The sequence below is a fragment of the Pyrgilauda ruficollis genome, unplaced genomic scaffold, assembly GCF_017590135.1.
Source record: "Pyrgilauda ruficollis isolate IOZ18807 unplaced genomic scaffold, ASM1759013v1 scaffold84, whole genome shotgun sequence".
NCBI lineage: Eukaryota > Metazoa > Chordata > Aves > Passeriformes > Passeridae > Pyrgilauda > Pyrgilauda ruficollis.
The window spans coordinates 1,479,988-1,501,021 of NW_024530377.1; the positions used below are offsets into that span (position 1 = coordinate 1,479,988).

General features: G+C 41.8%; 1 protein-coding gene across 1 annotated transcript in view; it reads left to right on the plus strand.

Annotated features, from left to right (window-relative positions):
* Window positions 1–21,034, plus strand: part of PCP4 (Purkinje cell protein 4) — a 47,300-nt gene that overhangs the window by 9,237 nt on the left and 17,029 nt on the right. The window contains exon 2 of the mRNA XM_041487815.1: window positions 10,129–10,180. Within this exon, the coding sequence (XP_041343749.1) occupies window positions 10,129–10,180 (52 nt within the window). The remainder of the gene's footprint in view (window positions 1–10,128; window positions 10,181–21,034) is intronic.

Here is a 21,034-nt window from a genome sequence, read left to right on the forward strand (position 1 = left end):
AATTTTAATTTGCCAGTCAGACTTGGCTAGTTATCACTTCTTTCCTTCAGCATATTTTGCAAGCTACTGGAGAGCACTAACACCCAAAGCAAGCTGAATGAACCTCTCAGGATAGATTACAGGAGATCCTCTCTTTCTCACAGGGCTTTTATTCTGAGCTTTGCTTTGTATCCCTTCCATGGATCAAAAGCTTTGTGCGCTTCTGCCCTGGAATTGGACTTAGGGGATGGATCTGCAGGTGTGGGAACATGGGTAGCAAAGGTCCTACCTTAATATTGTGCATTGCAGAGAACCCAAATTGCAAATTACCTGAATTCTAGCAATAGCTTTTGCAGTCATGCTGTGTAAGTCTTTAATATGTTTTTATTACAATAATGTTTTTGTCTGACTGCAGTGTGTCAGGCAGCACAACTGGATGTAAATCTGCTTTCTGCATGGAACTTCTAAGGAACCTATTTTCTCTCTAGTCACAGGATAAGTATGGGAGACTATTACCAAAATGCATGACTTTCCTTGTAGGGGCACCAAGGGCCGTTTTTAATGGCATTGCAGGATGTTTTGTCGTGTTCACGTGTGAATGAGTTGTAAATGTTTTTTATTTTATTTCACGTGCAAAATGCAGAATGGAACCTGGTTCATAATGTGAGACTGAAGACAGAGGGAATGAAAGAGGACTACATGGGGAAACTTGCAAGTTTTCATTGAATTTGAATTGGAAAACAGAGTTTATAGGATCACAGAATGGTTTGAGTTGGAAAGGACTTTAAAGATCTTTTTGTTCCAACCCTGCCATGGGCAGGGACAGCTTTCACTATCCCAGGTTGCTCCAAGCCCTGTCCTGCTTGACCTTGGACACTTCCAGGGATGGGGCATCCACAGATTCTCTGGCCAGCCAGTGCCAGGGCCTTCCCATCCTAGCAGGGATGGATTTAGTCGTAGGGCAGGTAACCTGGTCTGTCTCTGCTGGGGCCAGGGAACCCGGGAACTCTTACAGCTTTTCTGTGAAAATTGCTTTCTTATCTTCTCTGCTGCTCTTAGCAATGAAATGGATCGCAGCAACAATTTCCCCAAGCAGCTGCAGGGTCCTCAGAGTTTCTGATTTGTGGAAAACCCAATTTTCTGTCCATCTCTTGGACAGAGGCAGTGACCTGACTTGTCTTCTGCTTGTTACATGTGAGCTTATTTGATCTCTGTCCCTGATTTGTGGCCGTCAAGGTGACCTTGTGCCTCACCCTGCCCATTTTCCTTTCACTGTGGCAGGGCTGTTTCCAATCCCTTGGCTGTGGTTTTTCCTCCCAGTGCCAAGAGCTCTGCTCTGAACCGCATCCCCGCCTTAACAAAGCGTCTCCTCTAAAGCTCTCAGCGGGTCATTCCCGATCCAGATTGGAACAATGCTGGACAAATCCTCTGTTGAGCCATGCCGCACGTCAAGGGCAGCTCCAGCAGCCCATCCTGGGTCCCCCCTGGGAGCAATGTGTCCGTGGCACAGAGCCAGGGGTGCCAGCTTTGTGTCATTCCCCTGGGCAAGGCTGGGCACGCTCACGATCCGGAGATTCCCTGGTGCTGGAATGACCCTGGAGAAGTTCCTGCCATCCCAGCAGATGGCTGGGGGCTGCTCTGAGCCCCTCCCTGGGACCAGACCGGCTCTGGGGTGGGTGGAGCAGTGGAGTAAGTGATGCAGAAACATCCCTGCCACTTGGTCTTGCTCTTGTCTTGAAAATCAAAGGCTTTGCCCGAGGCTGAAGGCAGAAAGTTCCTTTGCGTGGTGGCTTGAAACTGCCATAATTAATATTTTTGGAAAATCCTGGCTGGCCCAGTTACTAGAGCAGTCTAACTGACTGTGGTAATACCTGTTTACCTCTGAAATATGTAGGCAAACAGCAGGGAAGTAAGAATCAGATTTTTTTTTTCTCTTTTTAATGGTACAACTGGAAATAAAAACATGCCAGCAGGAAAAAAACAAGCACCAGAATTTTTGCAGTCTGGGAAGAAGCAGCCTGTTTTATTAATGACAGCCAATATGATCAGAGATGAAGCAATTTGTCAGCGCCGATTTTTGCTGTGAATAATCCAAGCTGGCCCTTGAGGACAACCTCTAACTCAATTACAGCTGGGTTTAGAGCTCAGCAAATTGCATTACCCAAAACTTCAGAAGGGCTTGGAAGAATAAAATATAAAGTAAATTTTTTGCTACAAAACCACTATCCGTAATCAGTTATATTATGCCTAGGCAGGGACTCTGACCCCTTAATTGGCTTAAGACACTCTTCCTATTTGGGGATGCTGATATGAAAGCATACCCAGGACACTGTCATCCAAATGCTGTTTCCAAATCTCCAAGGTACTCTTGTTCCTTATGAGGCGCCCTGCCTGTATTTCCTACACAGGGGACCAAGGCTGATAATTTAGGTTGCCCTGGTACAACTGTGGATCAGAGACATCAACTACGTGAGTGAAATGATCAACAGAAAGAGCTGAAATATGTATTTCTTTTTTTAGCTGGATCATTTCAATGATTGTTTTCAACACAGCTCTGCTGAAGGGTTATTTTTAACTTGAATCATTTCAGTGCTCCTGTTTTCCGTGTGACCTTGCAAACAATTGTTTCCAAAGAAATGAGGCCTTGGGGATGGGAAGGTGTGGTTGGATTGGGCTCTAATGGGAAGTAGGAGTTCTTAAGGCAGGTTTCCTGCCCAAAAATGCCCTTTTTGGGACTGTAATGCCAGGTCTGATGCTACCAATAGATAAGAAATAATAGGAGGAAAAAAAAGGGAGAAACCACCTTAAAAACCCCATTCAGTTTTTATTTATGCCATCTAGCTTAATCAATTTTTATGTAATTGAAATACTCCTCTTGGGTCACCTTGGAAATGGATAAAGAGGAGACCTCAGTGTAACTGGGATATGGGCTGTATCGCCCATGTCCAATGAGAAATGAGGTCATTTTTTGGCAGGTGGTGTGAGAAGGTTTTTTTGTGGTTGATTTTACTCTCTTTCCCTTTGCTAAACAAAACCCAACACGCAATTCAGGGAAATTCCACAGTACCACACTGAGGTTCCAATTCCACTCATAAAAGTAATTCTGCTTTGTTGAACGCAACTCCTTGTACACATATGAGTTAGCCCTGTAAATAAACCATGCTGGATCAAATCTTCCATTTCCTGCAGGAAAAAAAAAAGAAGAGGGATTACTTCTCATGGCTGGCATGGTAATTAACAGGATTTGGGAAATACATTCTTGCAGCTGCTTTCAAAATTAACTTCAAAGATTCTATTAATCCCTGCCTCTGAAAAAAAAAAAAAAAATAAAAATTGTGATTATAATGTCTTTGGAGAAATAATGTTTTAATTCAAAATATGCTAATAACCTAAATATTAAGCAAGCTACTGTTTGTGCTAATTACGTTGATTACATTTGGTGTTGGTGTAAATATTCAGTTTACAACATTATATGGAATCTGAATACAAAATCAGCAGGTTCTCACTGTGCTGATTTATAAATTACAGCCCAGCATCGGCAAAAATGGGGCACAGCTAAAGTTCTTTTTCTGTGCTATTAGAATATTTAAAACCAGCACTGTAAGTAGGTTCCTCTATCCCAGGCAGTGATTCCCTCAGCCCATTTTCATCAGATGCCTCCTAATTTATCCTGGGATCTGCCTCCAGCCCTGGGGCCCAGCACAGGAGGAGCTGGAGCTGCTGCAGAGAGCCCAGAGGAGGCTCCAGGATGAGCAGAGGGATGGAGCAGCTCTGCTGGCAGGAAAGGCTGGCACAGCTGGGATTGTTCAGCTGCACAGGAGAAGCTTTGGGCTGAGCTCAGGGTGGCCTTGCAGGGCCTGAAGGAGCCCCAGGAAACCTGGAGAGAGACAATTCCCAGGGGATGCAGGGACAGCACACAGGGAATGGCTCCCACTGCCAGAGGGCAGGGCTGGATGGGATCTTGGGAATGAGGAATTGTTCCCTGGCAGGGTGGGCAGGGCTGGGATGGAATTGCCAGAGCAGCTGTGGCTGCCCCTGGATCCCTGGCAGTGCCCAAGGCCAGGCTGGACAGGACTTGGAGCAGCCTGGGACAGTGGAAGGTGTCCCTGCCATGGCAGGGGTGGCTCTGGATGATCTTTGAGGTCCCTTCCAACCCAAACCATTCCATGGTTCTAAGTGTGCTCAGCTCAGAAGGATCTCCTGCTGTCTGTGTACACTCTGAGCATTTACCTTAAGCCAGAAGTTCTATCTGGACAAAAATGAACAAATCACGCTTCCTAAACTAAAGCAAATGCCCTCAGCCTATGAGAAACTCTGTGAGTAAGCACTCAGTGTGCATTTTGTGTAGCCCTGTAAATAAAAGCGTGTGTTCCACATGGGCAATGGCTACACTGCAAACAACACCATTTGTAGTTTGTAGTTATCAGAGACTTGTACATTTTGGACAGATTATACTGTGCTTTCCAGGATGACAGTGTGTATTCATGTGCATAACCATGTCCCTTCAGTGACTAAAAAAGTCACAAAAAACCACTGTCCGTCTGTCAGCTTGAAGCCACTGCAGTTAGAATCCCATCGGCTCATCTCAGCCCACCTGTGTAGTTTTAATTTATTAAAATAGCTGTAGGATAGCCTTAATAAAATCAGGGACAATCAGGAGCCCAGTCAAGTAGAAAACTGTCTGACCCATGAGGATAATTACAGGACTTGTCAGAGTGCCAGGGATCATTTAGCTTTGACAGTCAGTATGGAAAGATGGATTTTGGTGCTCTTACTCTGGCAACATTGTGCTGCCCTGGCAAAGCAAAACAGACAGAAAACTGGCTGTGGAAAACTCCCTTGGAGTAGAGAAGCATGCAGGGACGAGGGGATGCATAGGTGAGGAAGTATAAGATGATAAATAATTTTTCTTTCTGTCAGGCTGCTCAGGAAGTGTGGTCTGTGATCTCTTACAATGATGTGTAAAACAGAAGTAACAGACACGTTACCAGATTTATCCATCATTCCAACAAAATCTTGGCTAGGTGTTCTGTACCTTCTGCAATTCCCTTAAATGTGGCCTTTGAAGGACACTTCCATCTCATAAATATTCAGTCCCACATCTATAAAAATGTGTGGAAGAGTGGAGGAACTTGTAAAGGAGGCACAAGTAGACAAGTGAAGAAGGTTTATTTGTGCAGTGTCTTGTGCAATTTTTATTGCTTTATCCCAGCTCCTGTCGGGGGTTCTTCAGCTCTGGCTGCAGATGTTCTTTAGGTGACTGATGTGAGTGAACCTGTACGTCACAGAGTTGGTTTGGGATTTGCCATCTGTCTCTGCTGCAGACCAGTTTGGAGAAGAAATAATTAGAAGGAAATGAGTGAAATGATAGAAGTTGTGCCTGGCTCTCCAGCAGTGTGCTTTATCTCTCCCAGCTGTTCATTTCTTTGCTTTCTGACATATAATTCCAAAAAATACTTTTTAATGGCGCTAAAATTCCAGTCCCATTACTGGAATCCCTTGCAGCTTCAGCAACCAAAATCTTTTTGTCACAGCATAATTTTCCCTGCTCTTAATTTTTATTTTTAAGCATTGTGATTTATTTTATCCCTTTCTAAACCAAATTATTACTGTATTGTGGCTAAGAGTAATGTGTTTCACACTTCAGGGTGTGAAATGCTGAGTGCCACAATGTCAGGTAGATACATGACGTTAGAAAGAGGTAGTGACACAGAAATCTCCAGTAAGGAGAACTTATTTAATGGCGCTAAAATTGCAGTCCCATTACTGGAATCCCTTGCAGCTTCAGCAACCAAAATCTTTTTGTCACAGCATAATTTTCCCTGCTCTTAATTTTTATTTTTAAGCATCTTTAAGCATTGTATCCATTTCTAAACCAAATTATTACTGTATTGTGGCTAAGAGTAATGTGTTTCACACTTCAGGGTGTGAAATGCTGAGTGCCACAATGTCAGGTAGATACATGACGTTAGAAAGAGGTAGTGACACAGAAATCTCCAGTAAGGAGAACTTAGCCTAAATAATCATATTGAAATCCCAAATTCTGCAGTGTAGCTACTCATCTCAAGTCACACTGCTTGCTTCTTGCTCCTACTTAAATTTGGGATTTTCATTTAGATTCTGATTATCTCCTGGTCATTCTTCTGTGACTGGGAAGCTTTCCTTGCTTGGAAAACACCACAAGTCCCTAAGCAGGTGTTTTCAGTGATATTTTTATTTGCAGAAAGATCATAAACTCCATCAATCTTTGATATGTATTTTTTTTCAGTACATTTTTCACATTGAGGCTGAAACAGCTGAGGTTTCTTTTTTTTAATTAAAGCAGAATACTATAAAAAAATAAAGTCCTTATGAAATAGTTCAGTTGGATTTGATTTATGTTTCTTAAAGAAAAATCTTTGTATGGAGAATGGGTGGTGATTCAGAGGGAAGGCTTGCTTGGCACAGTGCTGGCAAAGCCACAGCTTTTTTTATGTTGCTTAGTACCAATGTGTATTTCCTTTTGTCACACCTTAAGGTATCAAAACAAAGCTTAGGAAAAGCTTAGGACATGCACAAATTTCCCTGCTGCTCTCTTTGCCAGTACAGAACATCCTAAATAACTTTTTGTGTGTGTCACCCTGTCAGTCCACGCTGACTTTTTCTGCTGTCCACTTTACTGAGACTTTCCACCTGTTTCTATTATTTTAATTCCACTCTTGGAATTTTTTTTTCATTCTTTTATGTAGAAACACATCCTGTTGAAAATCTGCAGCCACTGCTTTCCTGGGATTCAGCTCTTTGTACCTTGTTGACCCTGCACAGAGGCGAAGCATCGGCATGATGTTATTATCTGGAAAAGCCCATTTGTCAGAACGTTCTGGCAGTTTCATGTCCCTGATCTTGGACTTTCTGTGGCTCACCATAAAACAAACAACCCTTCTGCCCCCAAAAATTCTCTAATCAACACCTGGCTGCAATCCCTAACACTGAGGTGCTAATTAAAAGCATTGCTGAAAAGGTCAGGCTATTTCAAGACAAGAACAGAATGTAAGATTAAAGGCAAAAATTAGGCTTGGGGGTGCAGCAGGGGCTAGAAGAATGAGTCAAAAAGCTGCTGCAGTAATTTAACATTCTTCTTGAAATGTCCTCGTGGCTGCAAGTTCACTTCTGACCTTAGTTTGGTCGCCTTGGGGACTAATTTAGTACAGATTTTCATACCACATTAAGTGGCCTCTGTGTGTAGCTCTGAGAGTTTAACAGGAAAGCAAACCTGTTCTTTTCTTACTGGGAATTTGAGCATATGGCAGAAGTCTTTTTAACTTCCTCTGCTGACAAATTGGGAGTCACTTTGATTTTTGGAGACATTTTTAATTATGTGTCTTTGGTGTTTTGTAAAACCACTGAGTTAAAAATTAATATAGCCCGAAGCAGTCATAAACTCTGTTTCCTCCTACGCAACATAGCAACAAAACTGTTGAGCATGTTTTACTGTATAATCATTACAGGTCTGCACTCGTGTTCATTTCAGCTCTGATGTTTCTTTGATGACTGGTGGAAAGTTTATTCAATGTTTCTGTCCTGGTGCTTGTCTTAAAAGATGCTGTGGAATTCCAGCAGCAGTCTCTGAAGGATGGAAGCTGGCTGCAAGTTCTAGGGGATGGGAATCCTCTCTTGAGAGGAAAGGCTGAAGGAGCTGGGGCTGTTCAGCCTGTCAGATCCCAGAAATTAATATTGCTTTTCTTGTATTTCACTGATTTTAGTTTCATCTATTTTATGTATAGACAATGTCTGCTATACCAGCATTTCATCCATTGCTTCTTGAAAATACCCCCAGTAACTCCTCCTTGTGTTTAGTCCCCTTTTGCTCTGAACCACATAAAAAAGCTCAGCTTTGTTCTGCAACCTGCAGTAGCATCATGAAAGGTGATGAAAGAAGAAAGAAACTCCAGCTGCTAATAATAACAACACCTTGAAAATGTTTTGAAAAGTAGGTCCACTGAATGCATTGAAATAAAAGACTAAAGGCTTTGCAGGAGGATGATCCCGTTGTATCTGGCTTTTTCCTGGGTTTCAGTGCCTTGTTAATGAGCAGCTGATTCTGACTTTCAAACCCATTGCAGTCACTTGGAAGACAGCACAGGGCTTATAGATCAAAATACTTCTATAACTAAAGGAAAAGCTCTCAAAAGCTGGCTTGGCAGACTTTCAGGTTTCTTTCTGTACAAGTCCAGTGGTCACCAATCAAACAAATGGCTACAGAATATTGCAACTGATTTCAGACTTAAAGAAAAATACCGTGACCTCATGAATAGAAAAACCTTAATTTACCAAACCCAAGTTTTTATTCTTTTTCTTTGACAACATTCTGCTCTCCCCGAGGGGAAATCTTGAGACACGAAATAAATGTGTGAATCCATATTCCAGCACTCCATCATAGGCAGACTGAACCTGACAGGTATAGCCTAGGGAGGAAAGAGAAGCTTTCATAAAGCTTAAGTAGCACAGCCTGAAATGCTCAGGAAATAAGACAACTTGAAAAAGCATTTAAAAATATACAGGGGAAGAAAAAGGAATATAGGTATCTTTTTATTGATAGGAAAAATAAATTATTTTGTAAATGAACACTAAAATCTTCTTTAAAGTGCAGTTTAGAGTTGAAACATGGAATTATTAAATTTAATTTAAATAATTTTAAATAAAGGCACAAAGCAAAACTGGCTGTTGGGTGGATATATTGATTTCTGGCTGTTGGTAACTTAGGCTTTTGTCAAAGGTGTTTATCCCTTTAGAATCCCATTCTCTGTTATTGGCCAAGTTTTTGTCTTGGCTTGGAGGCTCCAGGGAAAAATCAAATGTATTTCCATTTTCCATGTCAGAGCTAAGAGCACCCATGAAGGTTTTGTACTTACCTCATGATTAGGTCTATTATATGCAAAAATACCAGTGGAAATACCACTGTTTTGAAAAGCAAAAGACAGAAACCAAAGCAGAGAAGTTTTTAACCAGAAATTTTAGAGAAAATGCCTTCAGATAAGTATGGCTGTATGAATTTTCTTGGAAGAAGCCACATGACTGTCCAGATATTGGTAAAAAACATTTGGTTTACAGTGCTCCTGTACCTGTTCACTCCCCTGGTGCTTGAGGATGTGCTGCCTCTGATGGCTGAGTGCAGCTGGATTTATTCTCTGAATTTAATATTCCCAGATTTTTACATGTGCAACCTTAGAGAGCGATTTCTTTAGCTCTATTTCAAGTAACACACACAAGCAAGAATAATTTTGCATAAGAAATACTAGTTTTGCCATACCCTTTAAATACCTTAATCCACCTTGAGATGCTTTCTTTGGGGGATACAGAATAATTTTCATAGAGTGACCACTCCTAAGCTGGGAAGTTCCCTACTATTATAACTACTCTGGTACTCTGCCACTGTGAATATTTCCACTGCCCTGGTGGAAACATGGATTTTGCCATCTGTCACTTAGCAGAGTGATCTAAATCGGTTCTTTTTCATGGAAATTCAGGAAGCTGTTCTTTGGACAAAGTGAATTAAAGTGGGAAATTCCATCTTCTCTTATGGCCAAAGCAGAAAAGGAATCTTCTAGCCAAAATGAGATCTGGAGATTCTCCTTAGCCCTTCTTCCGTTGCTAATGTATTTCTAGGGAACATTGTTATTGTGTCTTTTTTATGGCATTGTCCAAATTAACTTCAGGCTGGCTTTGACCCTTATAATTTTGTCCCTGCAATACCTCATGACTTCCCTGTAGTCGTCCTGAGTCATGGAAGGGTAGGCACAGCAAGGAGCTGAAGAAATGAAATGCTGCAGAGCATCTCCTACCCTTGCACTGCTGGGAACCTGATTACACACATACATATCACTCATGGTGAAAATTACATCCAGAGGCACAAGCAGTGATGCAGCTGGACCTAAATCTGAGTCTTTTATATTGGAGAAGTACTCCAGGATCACAAAGTTCAACCTTGAAATGGAACTAAGCATTCCTGGTTCACTGGCAGTGTCTCAAAGAAGCGTTGCTTGAGGGTGAATGGGTTATCCAATGTATTGAGGAGAAATCAGGCTGTAGTTACCAGGAATTCCAAGGGGAAAATGCATGTTCAGGTGTGTTCTGACCTCTTGTTTTGTGGTTTTTTGTCCCCCCTAACAGAGACAAGGAACCGGGGCTACAAATGGGAAAGACAAGACGTCTGGTGAGAATGGTAAGGGTTGCCTTTATTTCTGGATGAAGGATACTGAGTAAAATGGAGCCAAAATACTTTTTACTGTAATGACAGATGTCTGTAATGAAGGCTTTGGTGTCGTAACTTATCTTTTGATTGTGTTTGAGAAACTGGAAGAGCTTCAGTGCGTTTGTTTTCTTTTTATTTGCATGTTTAAACCCTTTGCTAAAGTAGAGTCTCTTCTGAATGTGTACTGTGATAAACCAAAGGACTTTACAGAAGTCAGAGCAGACACAAATAGGGCTAAAACAAGGTTAGATCTTTGGTGAAACACCAAAAAACAAGGTAGGGTATTATGAGCTGCTCCATGAATGAGGAAGGTGATGAGAAATAAAGTTTCAAAGGATTTGCTCATAGAGTTTCTGTAGAAAAAAAACACATTAATCCTGCCTAACTTTAGGCCCAGAACTAAGACACGAAAGTTAAAATCCACTTGTTTAGAGCTCATTTGAGTGTTGCTAGAGAGAAGCTATGGATGGAGCAGCTCTCATGGAAGGACCAGATGGCAAAGAGCTCCAAATTTCATCACTGCAGTGGTCTGGACTCATCTCCACTCCTCCAAGGGGTGACTCCTTGGGCTTTTTCAGACCTTAACAAAGGGGCTGGCAGAGACCAATCTCAGCCCTTTAAGTGGCACAAACAATTCTAATTAAAAATGTTAATTTTTTTTTCCCCTCCAGAAGAAGGCAAAATGGAATTTTCAGGAAAACAGTAATTGTTTGGGGTTTTATCAGCTGAAATGTCATTTTATTTCTTACAGGAGCAGAAACGCTTTACACACAAGTGATAATTGATTAAAAGCCGGTTACCATCAGAAACATTTTTCAAAGGAAAATATTTTAAAATATTTTACTTTTTTTAATACAGCCAGCTGAAAAAGAAGCAGCATCAGAAAGAGGATTGAACTATAAAATGTGCTCTCTGCTTCTGTTTGCTCATCCAGTTCTAATTAAAAGAATGTGTTCCGTGTCCATCCCATCCCCTGAAAAACAGGAAAGATCGAAATCCCTTCTCTGAAAAGCCAAGGCTTTTCCAATGGGTCATTTGAGCAGTTATTTTGGATATGTTTTGGCCTTTTAAGTATTGGTCAGAGTAGAATTTTTGGGCCCTTTGAGGTAACATCCTAAAGCATTAAGAGCCTTCTTTATGGATAGTTTTCCTATTACAGGGAGGTGACTTTCCCATAAGGGCTGTTTGCATAATATTTCAGTAAATGAAATCCATAGATGATGCTCCCACTATGATACAACACAAATTGGAGTGGAAAAAAAAATCCCAACAAATAAATATTTTGGCTTGTTATAATGTCTTGAATTAGTGAGAACAAATGTACCCTGACAGCAAAGCAATTTGCATTTTCAAGTTAACAGGGAAGGAGAGCAAGGAAAATTATGTCAGCCATTCGGGCAGCATGGGGAGCATGTTTTTCTCTTTTCTGTTTGAGCACATTATGAACTCAGCTCATTTGCCTTGAATTTCTTTCCCAAATAAAAATTTCTTCACAAATAAAATTGTCCTGTTGTCAAGTTTAGCTTAGATTTACTGATTCTGCAGCCTTTTTAAAAGCTTTTTTTTTTCCTTAGTGGGGATCTTGAGTAAGCAAGGGCTGCATCATTAATTCAAAAATATATGTGGTTCTAGTTGTAGCATAATTTTATGTATAGCATACACAGACAGATGCACAGTTAATCTTGGGTAAATAGATACCAATTATTTTTTGTAATGAAATTATAGCAGAAAAGCTGTCACCTACATAAAACACAGGAACAGCAGGGGAGATGGAATAGAGTCCTCTGATCTCCCCAGCCCACATGCTTGCATAAAAATAAAGCAGAATCAGAACTTTGAACCTGAGATTGAATGCTAAATCAAAGAAGCAGAAATGTGTAACTCTTTGTCCTTATTAGCTTTGTGTGGTTCAAACTCAGGCACTGATTTATTGCTCTGAAAATTGGGGTGTGCTGGAAACCTACATACACAATATAAATCCTCTGTTCCATGTTTTTCTGGTCAGAAGTCTGCAATATGTCCATGTCTTAAATGTTATTAGCCTCTTCTTCAAGTGTTTGTTTCCCTGTCAAAAGGAAACTTTCCCTCTTGTTTCCCTTTTGTTGAAAAGGAAGGAGGGTGGAGAAATAAAAAAACTCTTTCATCCTATAAAAAGAAAGGAAAAAAAAAAGAAAAGTCATGCTCTGACAATGTTTGCAAAGGCAAACTGGTCTGGTTGCTGTCTTAGCTCTTGTTTACAGATGAGGAAAAGCTGCTGAAAACTGGCTCAGACAACAAGCAGAGATGCTTGGCTTTTTTCAGGGTTTGGTTCACGCAGTGAGACACTCTGGGGTCGAGCTTTGTTCGTGCATTGCAGTAGAAAATGAATTTTGGGCTTGCCTCTAGGTTAGGTTGAAACTGAAGAAAATAAAATAATGACCATGGCAATCAGCAGTGTCCCTCTTTGAAGACATGTATGGCCTTGCTGTCACCGTGCAGCACTCAGGGAAATTCAGTCTCTGAGGATTCCTTTTATAGCAGGGGTGGTTTGGGTAGACACAAATGCATGTTCTTGTTTGACCTTCCTTGGACAGGAACAGTCTATCCTTAATTGTGTTTAGTTCCTACCCCCAGAGCAGCGGTGGCAGCTCTTAGCAAACCTCCCTTCAGCAGCAGGGACTGCTCTGCTGCACACCAGGGTGGCTGAGGATGGCAGGGACCACAGGGGACAGCTGGTGCCACCTCCCTGCTCCAGCAGGGCCATCCCTGAGCACAGGGCTGTGTCCAGATGGCTCCGGAATGTCCCCAGGGAGGAGCCCCCAGAGCCCCTCTGGGCTCTGCTCAGGGCTGGGCACTGCCCAGGGCAGAAGTTGTGCCTCCTGTGAGGGGAATTGCTGGGCTCAGGCCCTGCCCGTGCCTCTGGGGCCATTGCTGGGCCTGGAGCAGAGCCTGGGCCTGCTCTGACCTCTGCACACAGGGACAGACACAGGGACAGACACAGGGACAGACAGGGACAGACACAGGGAAACAGACACAGGGACAGACACAGGGACAGACACAGGGACAGACACAGGGACAGACACAGGGACAGACACAGGGACAGACACAGGGACAGACACATCCCTCAGGACTCCCACATCCTTCTCCAGCAGGTCACCCCCAGCCTGTGCTGGTGCCTGGAGTTATTTATTCGCAGGTGCAGGACCCTGTATTTGCCCTGGCTGAGTTTCAGACAGTTCTCTGCGCATTTCTCCAGCCTGTCGAGGTCCCTCTGAAGGGCTGCACAGCCCTAGGGGGGACCAGCTGCTCCTCCAAGCTCTGTGTCATCATCAAACTTCCTGAGGAGGCTTCTGCCCCTTCATCCAAGTCACTGGTGAACAAGTTAAACAATCTGGGCCCAGTGTTGAACCCTCCTCACTGGGACTTTGAAGGACCTCAGTGTACCTGAAACTCAGGAGATGCTTATTTGTGAAACTGCAAATGGAACTTCTAAACCTGTTCCATAACGCTGTTCTCTGTGGTAGAAAATCCACAGGGAAGACAGCACTGCTATTCCCACACAGCTCAGTGTGGGATCAGAAGCTGTAATTTCTTTTATGCTCACCTGGTTTGATTAGTTGGGACAATCATATTTGCAGATGCAAATATGAAAACAGAATGTTCCCCCCGACTGTTCTTGGTGAATAAGTGATTCTTCTCTTTGACCTTGGCAATGTCACAAAGTTCCTTCGTAGGTTAACACTTGTCACTTCTTGTTCTGTTTCACATTGCTCTGTGTTGTTTTTTTGTTTTTTTTTCTTGTGGTGTAATTTGCAAGCTGCTCTCATGCAATCTACTCTTTAATAGCCCAGCACAACTGCCAGGGAAACAATTGCATCAGAAGCAATTATTTCTGTCTTCAAATTTAGAATCGCTCTTTTTCCTATTAATAGATCTCGCCCTTTCTTTTCAAACTACATAAAGCATGTGATTATTAATTGGTATTAATATTTTTTCTTGGAAGATGAGATTTATCATTCAGTAACATGAATATTTATGATAACAAAGTGAGTGTTTTCATGGGACAAATTCTATGCCTTCCTGGCTCTGAGTGAAATGAAAATGAGTAGGTTTTGCATGAACTGAGATGTCATGGTGGATTAATCCAATCACAGCAAGATGGTCAGTTGAATTTTCAGTTTCTTCTCATTCCCAAACACTTGTCAGTGTATGAGCTCTGCTTTGGGGCATTCAGAAAATTATACATGAATAAATATTCTGTGTTTCATTCTGTCCATGGGATGCCTATACAGTAGATACAGTAGATTTATGAAGATAAATTCCTTATATTTTACATCTAAAATGGAGTCACTTCAGTGTGAATGTTTCTAGAAAACATTAAGGGTAAGGGTAAGTAATTGCAAAGCAATTCTGTGAGGGAGAACAGAGATCTCTCTCTAGTAAGCTTTCCTGGTATAGGGATAGGCATCTTGAAGTGTTATCAACAGTCCATTCACCCACTCCCTCTACTCAAGAAATTTGGGAAATTCTGCTCACTGCACTCAGGAATAAAAAAAAAATCTTGCCAGATCTGACAGCGTGAATACTAATCTTCATAGTTATTTATGTAGAGTGCTTAGCTTAATAGAGCTTCAATTCCTGGCTAGAGGCCAGGATCATTATTGTAGTATGGGCTAATATAAATATCTCTTTAAGAACTCGAAATTAATTTTCCACTAATATTCTCCAATGACTGCGTAAAAAAATGTGCTGTTTTTGGGAACAGCCCTACAAATAAACTTACTGGTGGAAAAAAGGGTTCTGAGGAGGGAGGGGAACACATGAGGGTAATTTGTATAAATATTCAGAGGACCTCATGGAACATGGTTTGCTGTATCTTCTCGGGCCCAGAGGTCACATTTTTTAGTCCAAGGAAAGGACAGAGCCTGAACTGCTGCATTGCAATGCTCCTGTATTTTCTTTCCCACAAAACATTGCTTGTGTGGCAAGAGATGGATCTTCAGTATTGCCAGCAACTGCTGAATCAATGTAAAAAAACCCACCCAACCCTTTCAAATTGCTGCTCTCTGATATTTCACCCCCACAGCACTAATATCAAAAGTTAGGATGAGGAGTATTGGATGAAGGTAATTAATATTGAGTTTTCCTGGGTGATAGGTTGAGAGCTGGCAGGGAAATTAGCTTGCCTTGTTGTCTCTTTTCATTGTGGTGTTCTAAAATTCTCTCATCCCTTTTAAGTGGTGCTTCAAGGGATATGATCTGCCAGTAATGCACTCTCTCTTATTCTACTTTCAGCCTACATCCAAAGCCAAATTCTGCCCTATTTCATCTAGTCTAACCAGTACTAGTGGGGATTTGGGAAGTGTAATGAGAATGATTTGTTGTACCTCATCCCACATCTCTTAAAATAAAAAGTCTGTGCCTCAGCAACATTCCCAGACGTGTCTGCAACCACCAAATACCATAACACCTTCACAGAGCCTAAATCCAAAAGTGTCTGAACCCTCAGCATGGTTACATAAGTTGTGTTCGGTCATGTACAGATCACTGAGGCTCAGAGAGAGGTGTAAAAATCCTGTGAGAACTCAACACTGTGATCTGTAGCTGAGGGTGGATTAGATCAGAGGAGAAAAAGTCCCAAGTGAACAGTTCTAGATGAATCCCATCTCAAGGCAAGGCAGAAACACTGCAGGAAACTGTTGAGTTTCAGTTTAGGTGTTTTCCTGGGGACAGCTGCACATCAAGTTTGCCCAGAACCAAACCAAAGATGTCTCAGGTGCTCTCCTGGCCTGCTTCTCTTCCTTTGCCCATCCTGGTGTGTTTATCAAGGAATGTTTCCATCCCTGCAGCAGCCAGCAAGGGCTCAGCTAAAGGCAGATTGAGCCTTTAATAAAAAGGGTCTGGGATTGTTCACAGATCTTCTCTGGAGAGGATGCTGGGAGGAAGAGAAGGGAATTATACATGAACTTTATTTCCTCTCCTAGGTGAATTTCCATTTCTGGAGACCAGGGATGAGCATGAGTCCTCCCCAGAGGGATGCTGTGTGCTTATTTATTTGGGGTGATGAAGGCAGTGAAGGATTGTTACAAAAATTCTCAGATCAGCAATTTTTTGGTGTTTATCCAGCAACAAAACTTCTGAAGTGATGATTTTTATGTCTGAGATAATGTGGGCACCTTCTGCACTGAAACTTCACCTACACCCACGTGTGCCAGTCCATGTGTAGTGACCATCTGGTTTCATGGAGAGGAGCCTCTGGGGGAGTTTAATCAATGTCTGATCTAAACTGAAGTAATACTTCTGAAATAGTAAATACTGTTCTTATTTTTCTGTTTCCTGTCAAGTTGGCTTTGGCACTGTGCATTGCAGCTGCACCTCATCTGGTAATGAGAAGCTTTCATTTTTTAAAAGTTTAGGCAGAAACATCTTAAAAAAAAAAAAAGATTGTATTAAAAGTTTCATCAATTAATAGCAGTGCTCTTGTAGTCTGGCTTGTGCCCTGGCTCTGGAATTCCCCCCAAGTTTTCATCTTGTGTATCATTTATAACCACTCTCATGACTCCCAAATAAGTCCATCTTCCCACACAAAGAAAATAGCACTATCCACATGAAGGATATCTGTCAGTATGTTGCTATATAATGTTAATTGTTTAGCTTTTTATTGCATGTTTTGGGTTTCTTTTTTTTTTCTTTTTTTAAATGCAGAAGTCCCACAAGGAAAAAAAAACAGATCAGAACATCACAAGCATAGAATAAAAATTCCAGCTTTTAAAATCTGCTTTTTAAGGAGTTCAAAAATGGGAAATTATTTCAAAATGTAAACCTTCTATTAACTGGTACCTTTGACAAAGAGAATCTTCACACAATACTCGTGCTACCAGTGAATCTCTCTAGGTACTTATATGGTCCTCACCACCATAGTAACTGAGAGTCTTCCAAGTATTTAAAAATAGAGATAACAATAACAATTCTTGCCCTGGTCCACCTCTTTCTTTCCAGTTTGCCAGGAGAACAACTTGATTAATTTATGGGATCTTTGTTTTGCACACAGTGCCTGCACACAGCTTGGGAACCTTGTGTGCCTGCGTGGATGCGATGTTCTCAAAGGCAGTGCACCCAAAAATCCGGCTGCATTTCTAAAAATGTGAGAGATGAACACATGTACAGGAGTTATATATATTTCTATATGGTCCCTCTCAGTCTGTTCCTTTGCAGGAGGTAGAAGTCAGTAGAACTGCAGCATTCCTGCAGTGCTGAGATCAGGAGAAGCCCAAGGAAATAATCGTGAGGTGCCTCATTCTGAATTTGAACACCTGAAAGGTGGTGGTAGCCCAGCTCCCTTTTGAGAAACTGTCTGGAAAATCAACCAAGGTCACTAGGGGGGAAAAAAAAGGTCAGTGATTAGAAATGAAGAAAAAATTAAATTAAGCAAAAGAAAATAAAGCTGTGGTGATGCTGGTGGATTTTGCCTTTTGGATGAGTCATAAATATGCTGGAGTTCCCATCAAGTGTTAACGAGGAAAGACAGAATTGAAATGATGCCTTTGACAAGTGCCATATTTCTTCTGGAAATCAGTCTGTAATTATCAGTGAGCTGCCTGACTGTGCACCAGGGAGAAGGAGCCTTCTTTCCCTGACTGGCACGTAACTGGCTGCCTTCCACAAATGTGCACTGTCTGGAAAATGTGGTTTTTTGGGAGCAGTAGCCTTTAGTTCTGCTTCGGTGCTGGCGCTGACCCAAAGGGAGGACACAGCTCAGTCCAGCCCCTCAATAATCTTGGTAACACCTCTAAAGTTACCTCTAAAATGAATCTGCTCCTGCATCACCAAGGGCAGTTTGGGGTGTGTCAGGATTGGAATGTGGGAGCTGAAATATTTACCTAGGAAATCTATGGAGCTGGGCTGACTGGCACAATTTGGAGATTCATCCCTCCACGTTCCCCGACACTAACAACACATGATTAAAAGGCTACAAGAACTGCATATAGCTGAGCAGCATGTTTTTTTAATTTAGTGGAAGTGAAAAATGAAAGAGGAACACAATCAATGCCCAACAGTGGTTACCAGGATTTACTGTTGTGGAAATATCACTTTTCTTTTTGATGGTACACACATGACTGTACACAGACCTGCTTTACTTCACACCACAGGCTTTTGTTTTCTTCTGACTTGGGTTTGTAAATGGAATGAAAATACTTTCCTACTTAAGAGCTCCTCCGTTAGCAATCGGTAAATGATTAATCATATTTTTTTTTCCGAAGGTTTTTAAGATTTTAATTTGTAGCACACAGCTGTCTTCAGGCACTTAGCTCGATGCTCCAAAATTAGCTTGTAATTTGGTGTTATCAGGCTCCCTTGTGTAAGCAGGCACCAGAATTTAGAACAGCAGGAGTGTTACAGACATGATGAAAATGTGGTCCTTTGCTGAACTGGTGGCCAGAACAAAAAGCAGGAAGGAAGTAGATGCTGCATCAGGAACCAGCAAAACACTTCCCCTTCAGTCTCCATGCTCAGAGTATTTCAGGACCTTACTTAAAATGCTCAGGTTACTTGTCCAAGGGAAGAGAGGGGTGTCTCAAAGCCAGCCCCACGTGTGTCTTGGGCTCCTATGCCTCTCTCTGTAAGTTTGGGGTGAAATTCTTCATGTCTGGCTCTTTGAGTGCACATCCATGTGAGAGACCTAAAGCTCTGTTTGTTCTCAACAGATAAAAATGTGGGTTTTTGTGACTTTTTTTTGGTGAGAATGACCTTCTCTGGAGAGCCTGGTGTTCATAGATCTTCATTTGATTTAGGCTTCTAATTTGCGTAGCTCTCTCAAGGCTGAGGAATTTGTGGGTAATACTAACATTACAAAATAATAAAAATAATATAATACAATAAATCATAAATGTAAGAGTTTTTTGTCTATCTCTGGAGTTAAGTGGATGCTCAGCAGGGTATTTCAGAATGTCTGGTTTGTACCTGGGCATTTAACTTTTCCTTAAATCAGTCTCAAACCACTTAATCCTTATTCAGATTTGACTTATCCTGACCACCTTGTGCCAGCTCTCATAGCCATTTTATCTGTAAAAACATCCAAATATTTTCTGGCTTGAGGATTTTGTTAGCCAGGGTACTGGATTTCATGGAATCATTTGCTTTAGCCAAGCACTCTTAGTATTGGTTCATTTTTCCCCCAGCCCACATTGGGTTAGGAATAGGAAAGACTGAGAAAAAGACATATTTTCCAAGGAGGAATTTCCAAGAACAGAAGAAAGTTGGATAGCACCAGATATGGAAAAGGCATTTTGAAAGTCACATTGAGAAAAAAAAAAAAAAATAGGGCAGGGTGCTCTAACAACTCCTGGGAGATGTGTGGGTATTCCAGAGCTGGAAATCAGCTCTCAGCACTTCTCCAGGGTCTCACAGTGACATTATTTAATCACCACTGATGAATGAGTTCTCTAACTGTATTTTGAGTATCTCATCTTTCATTCTAATTTATACCTAAACCCCCTGAGACTGCTGGTTGACTCTAGGTGGAGAAAGCATTAATTATTCCTTAGGTTTTAGTGAAACACTGGCACTCCACAGTGACCAATTTACTACTCCTGTAAAAGCTGCCAATAAAAGATGGACATGTACAAATATATTCATTAGCACAAACTAATTAAAACCCAGGCTAATAGCCAGGAGCACAACACGTTCCTGCAGGATTTTGGAATTCATTATGTGCCTGTCCTAATCCAACAGTAACTATCACTGCAGCTTCTAATCTAAGTTAAAGATCTCATACTGATAGACACCTAAAATTTAGTTTGTAGTGCCCACAGACACTGCAGAGGATTTCTGACCCAGGTGTCTGACAGGAAACAGGGATTGGCCATGGGGAAAATTCTGGGCTACAGGAATTGGCCATGGAGCAAATTCTGGGCTACAGGAATTGGTTGTGGGGAAAATTCTGAGTTACATCCTTTGTTGTGTGGTAGAACCAAACAGAAGGATGGGAAAGGTGAGATTAATTAAGCCTGAAGAATTGTTTATTCTTCTGGCCTTTGATTTCAGAGCTGAATGTAGGTTATCAGGTGTGGTACCTTTGAGGGAAGGTGTGGATACACCTGTGTGTATTCCAGACCTCCAGCTGCATTTGGGTCCCATCCTGAGGAATGATGGGAGCACATAAATCCCATCCTGGCTTATCCAGGTTCATAGAGCACAGGTGAGGATCAGACAACCTCCTTCTTTTCACCTCTTGGGACAGAACCCATCAAGGGAAGGACTTTGAGACTGAGCTGAGCGGGATCCAAGGCTGTTTGGTGTCCTGAAGCAGCCACCTCTGGGTCTAGCAGCCAGCAGAATAATTACCAGCAGAAAATGTGTATTTTAATCTCACCTAATGGTTGTATTCATCAAGCAGACTGCTGTATTTGTCACTGGCAGAAATTTCTTGGTGACCTTTCCAATGAATCTGTTCACAACAAAACTCCATGTCTCTGGTGAGAGATCTGTGTCTCTCGTGTGAGCTCTGCCTCTGGCAGACAAAGATTTGGAGAAACTGGGGGAAAAAGCATTCCTGGCTTATTTTAGCCAAGTAGGTAAGAAGACAAATGGAAGATGTGGAGGTTTGGACCTTTTCTGTCAAAGGGTGATGGATGCTGTCAGCAGAAGGCATGACATTGGCTTTGCCAATCAATCATTCTTTCCATCAGCACCACTCAGGTCTCATCTCAGACAAACTTCTTTGGCTTAAATTCCTTCCTCTGTCAAATTAAAGAGAAAGAAATAGCTTTTCTAGACCCCAGTGGGAAGGAGTTTGGAGATTAATGATCCATAAACAATGGTGTATATTCCTGTGCCATTTGCCCA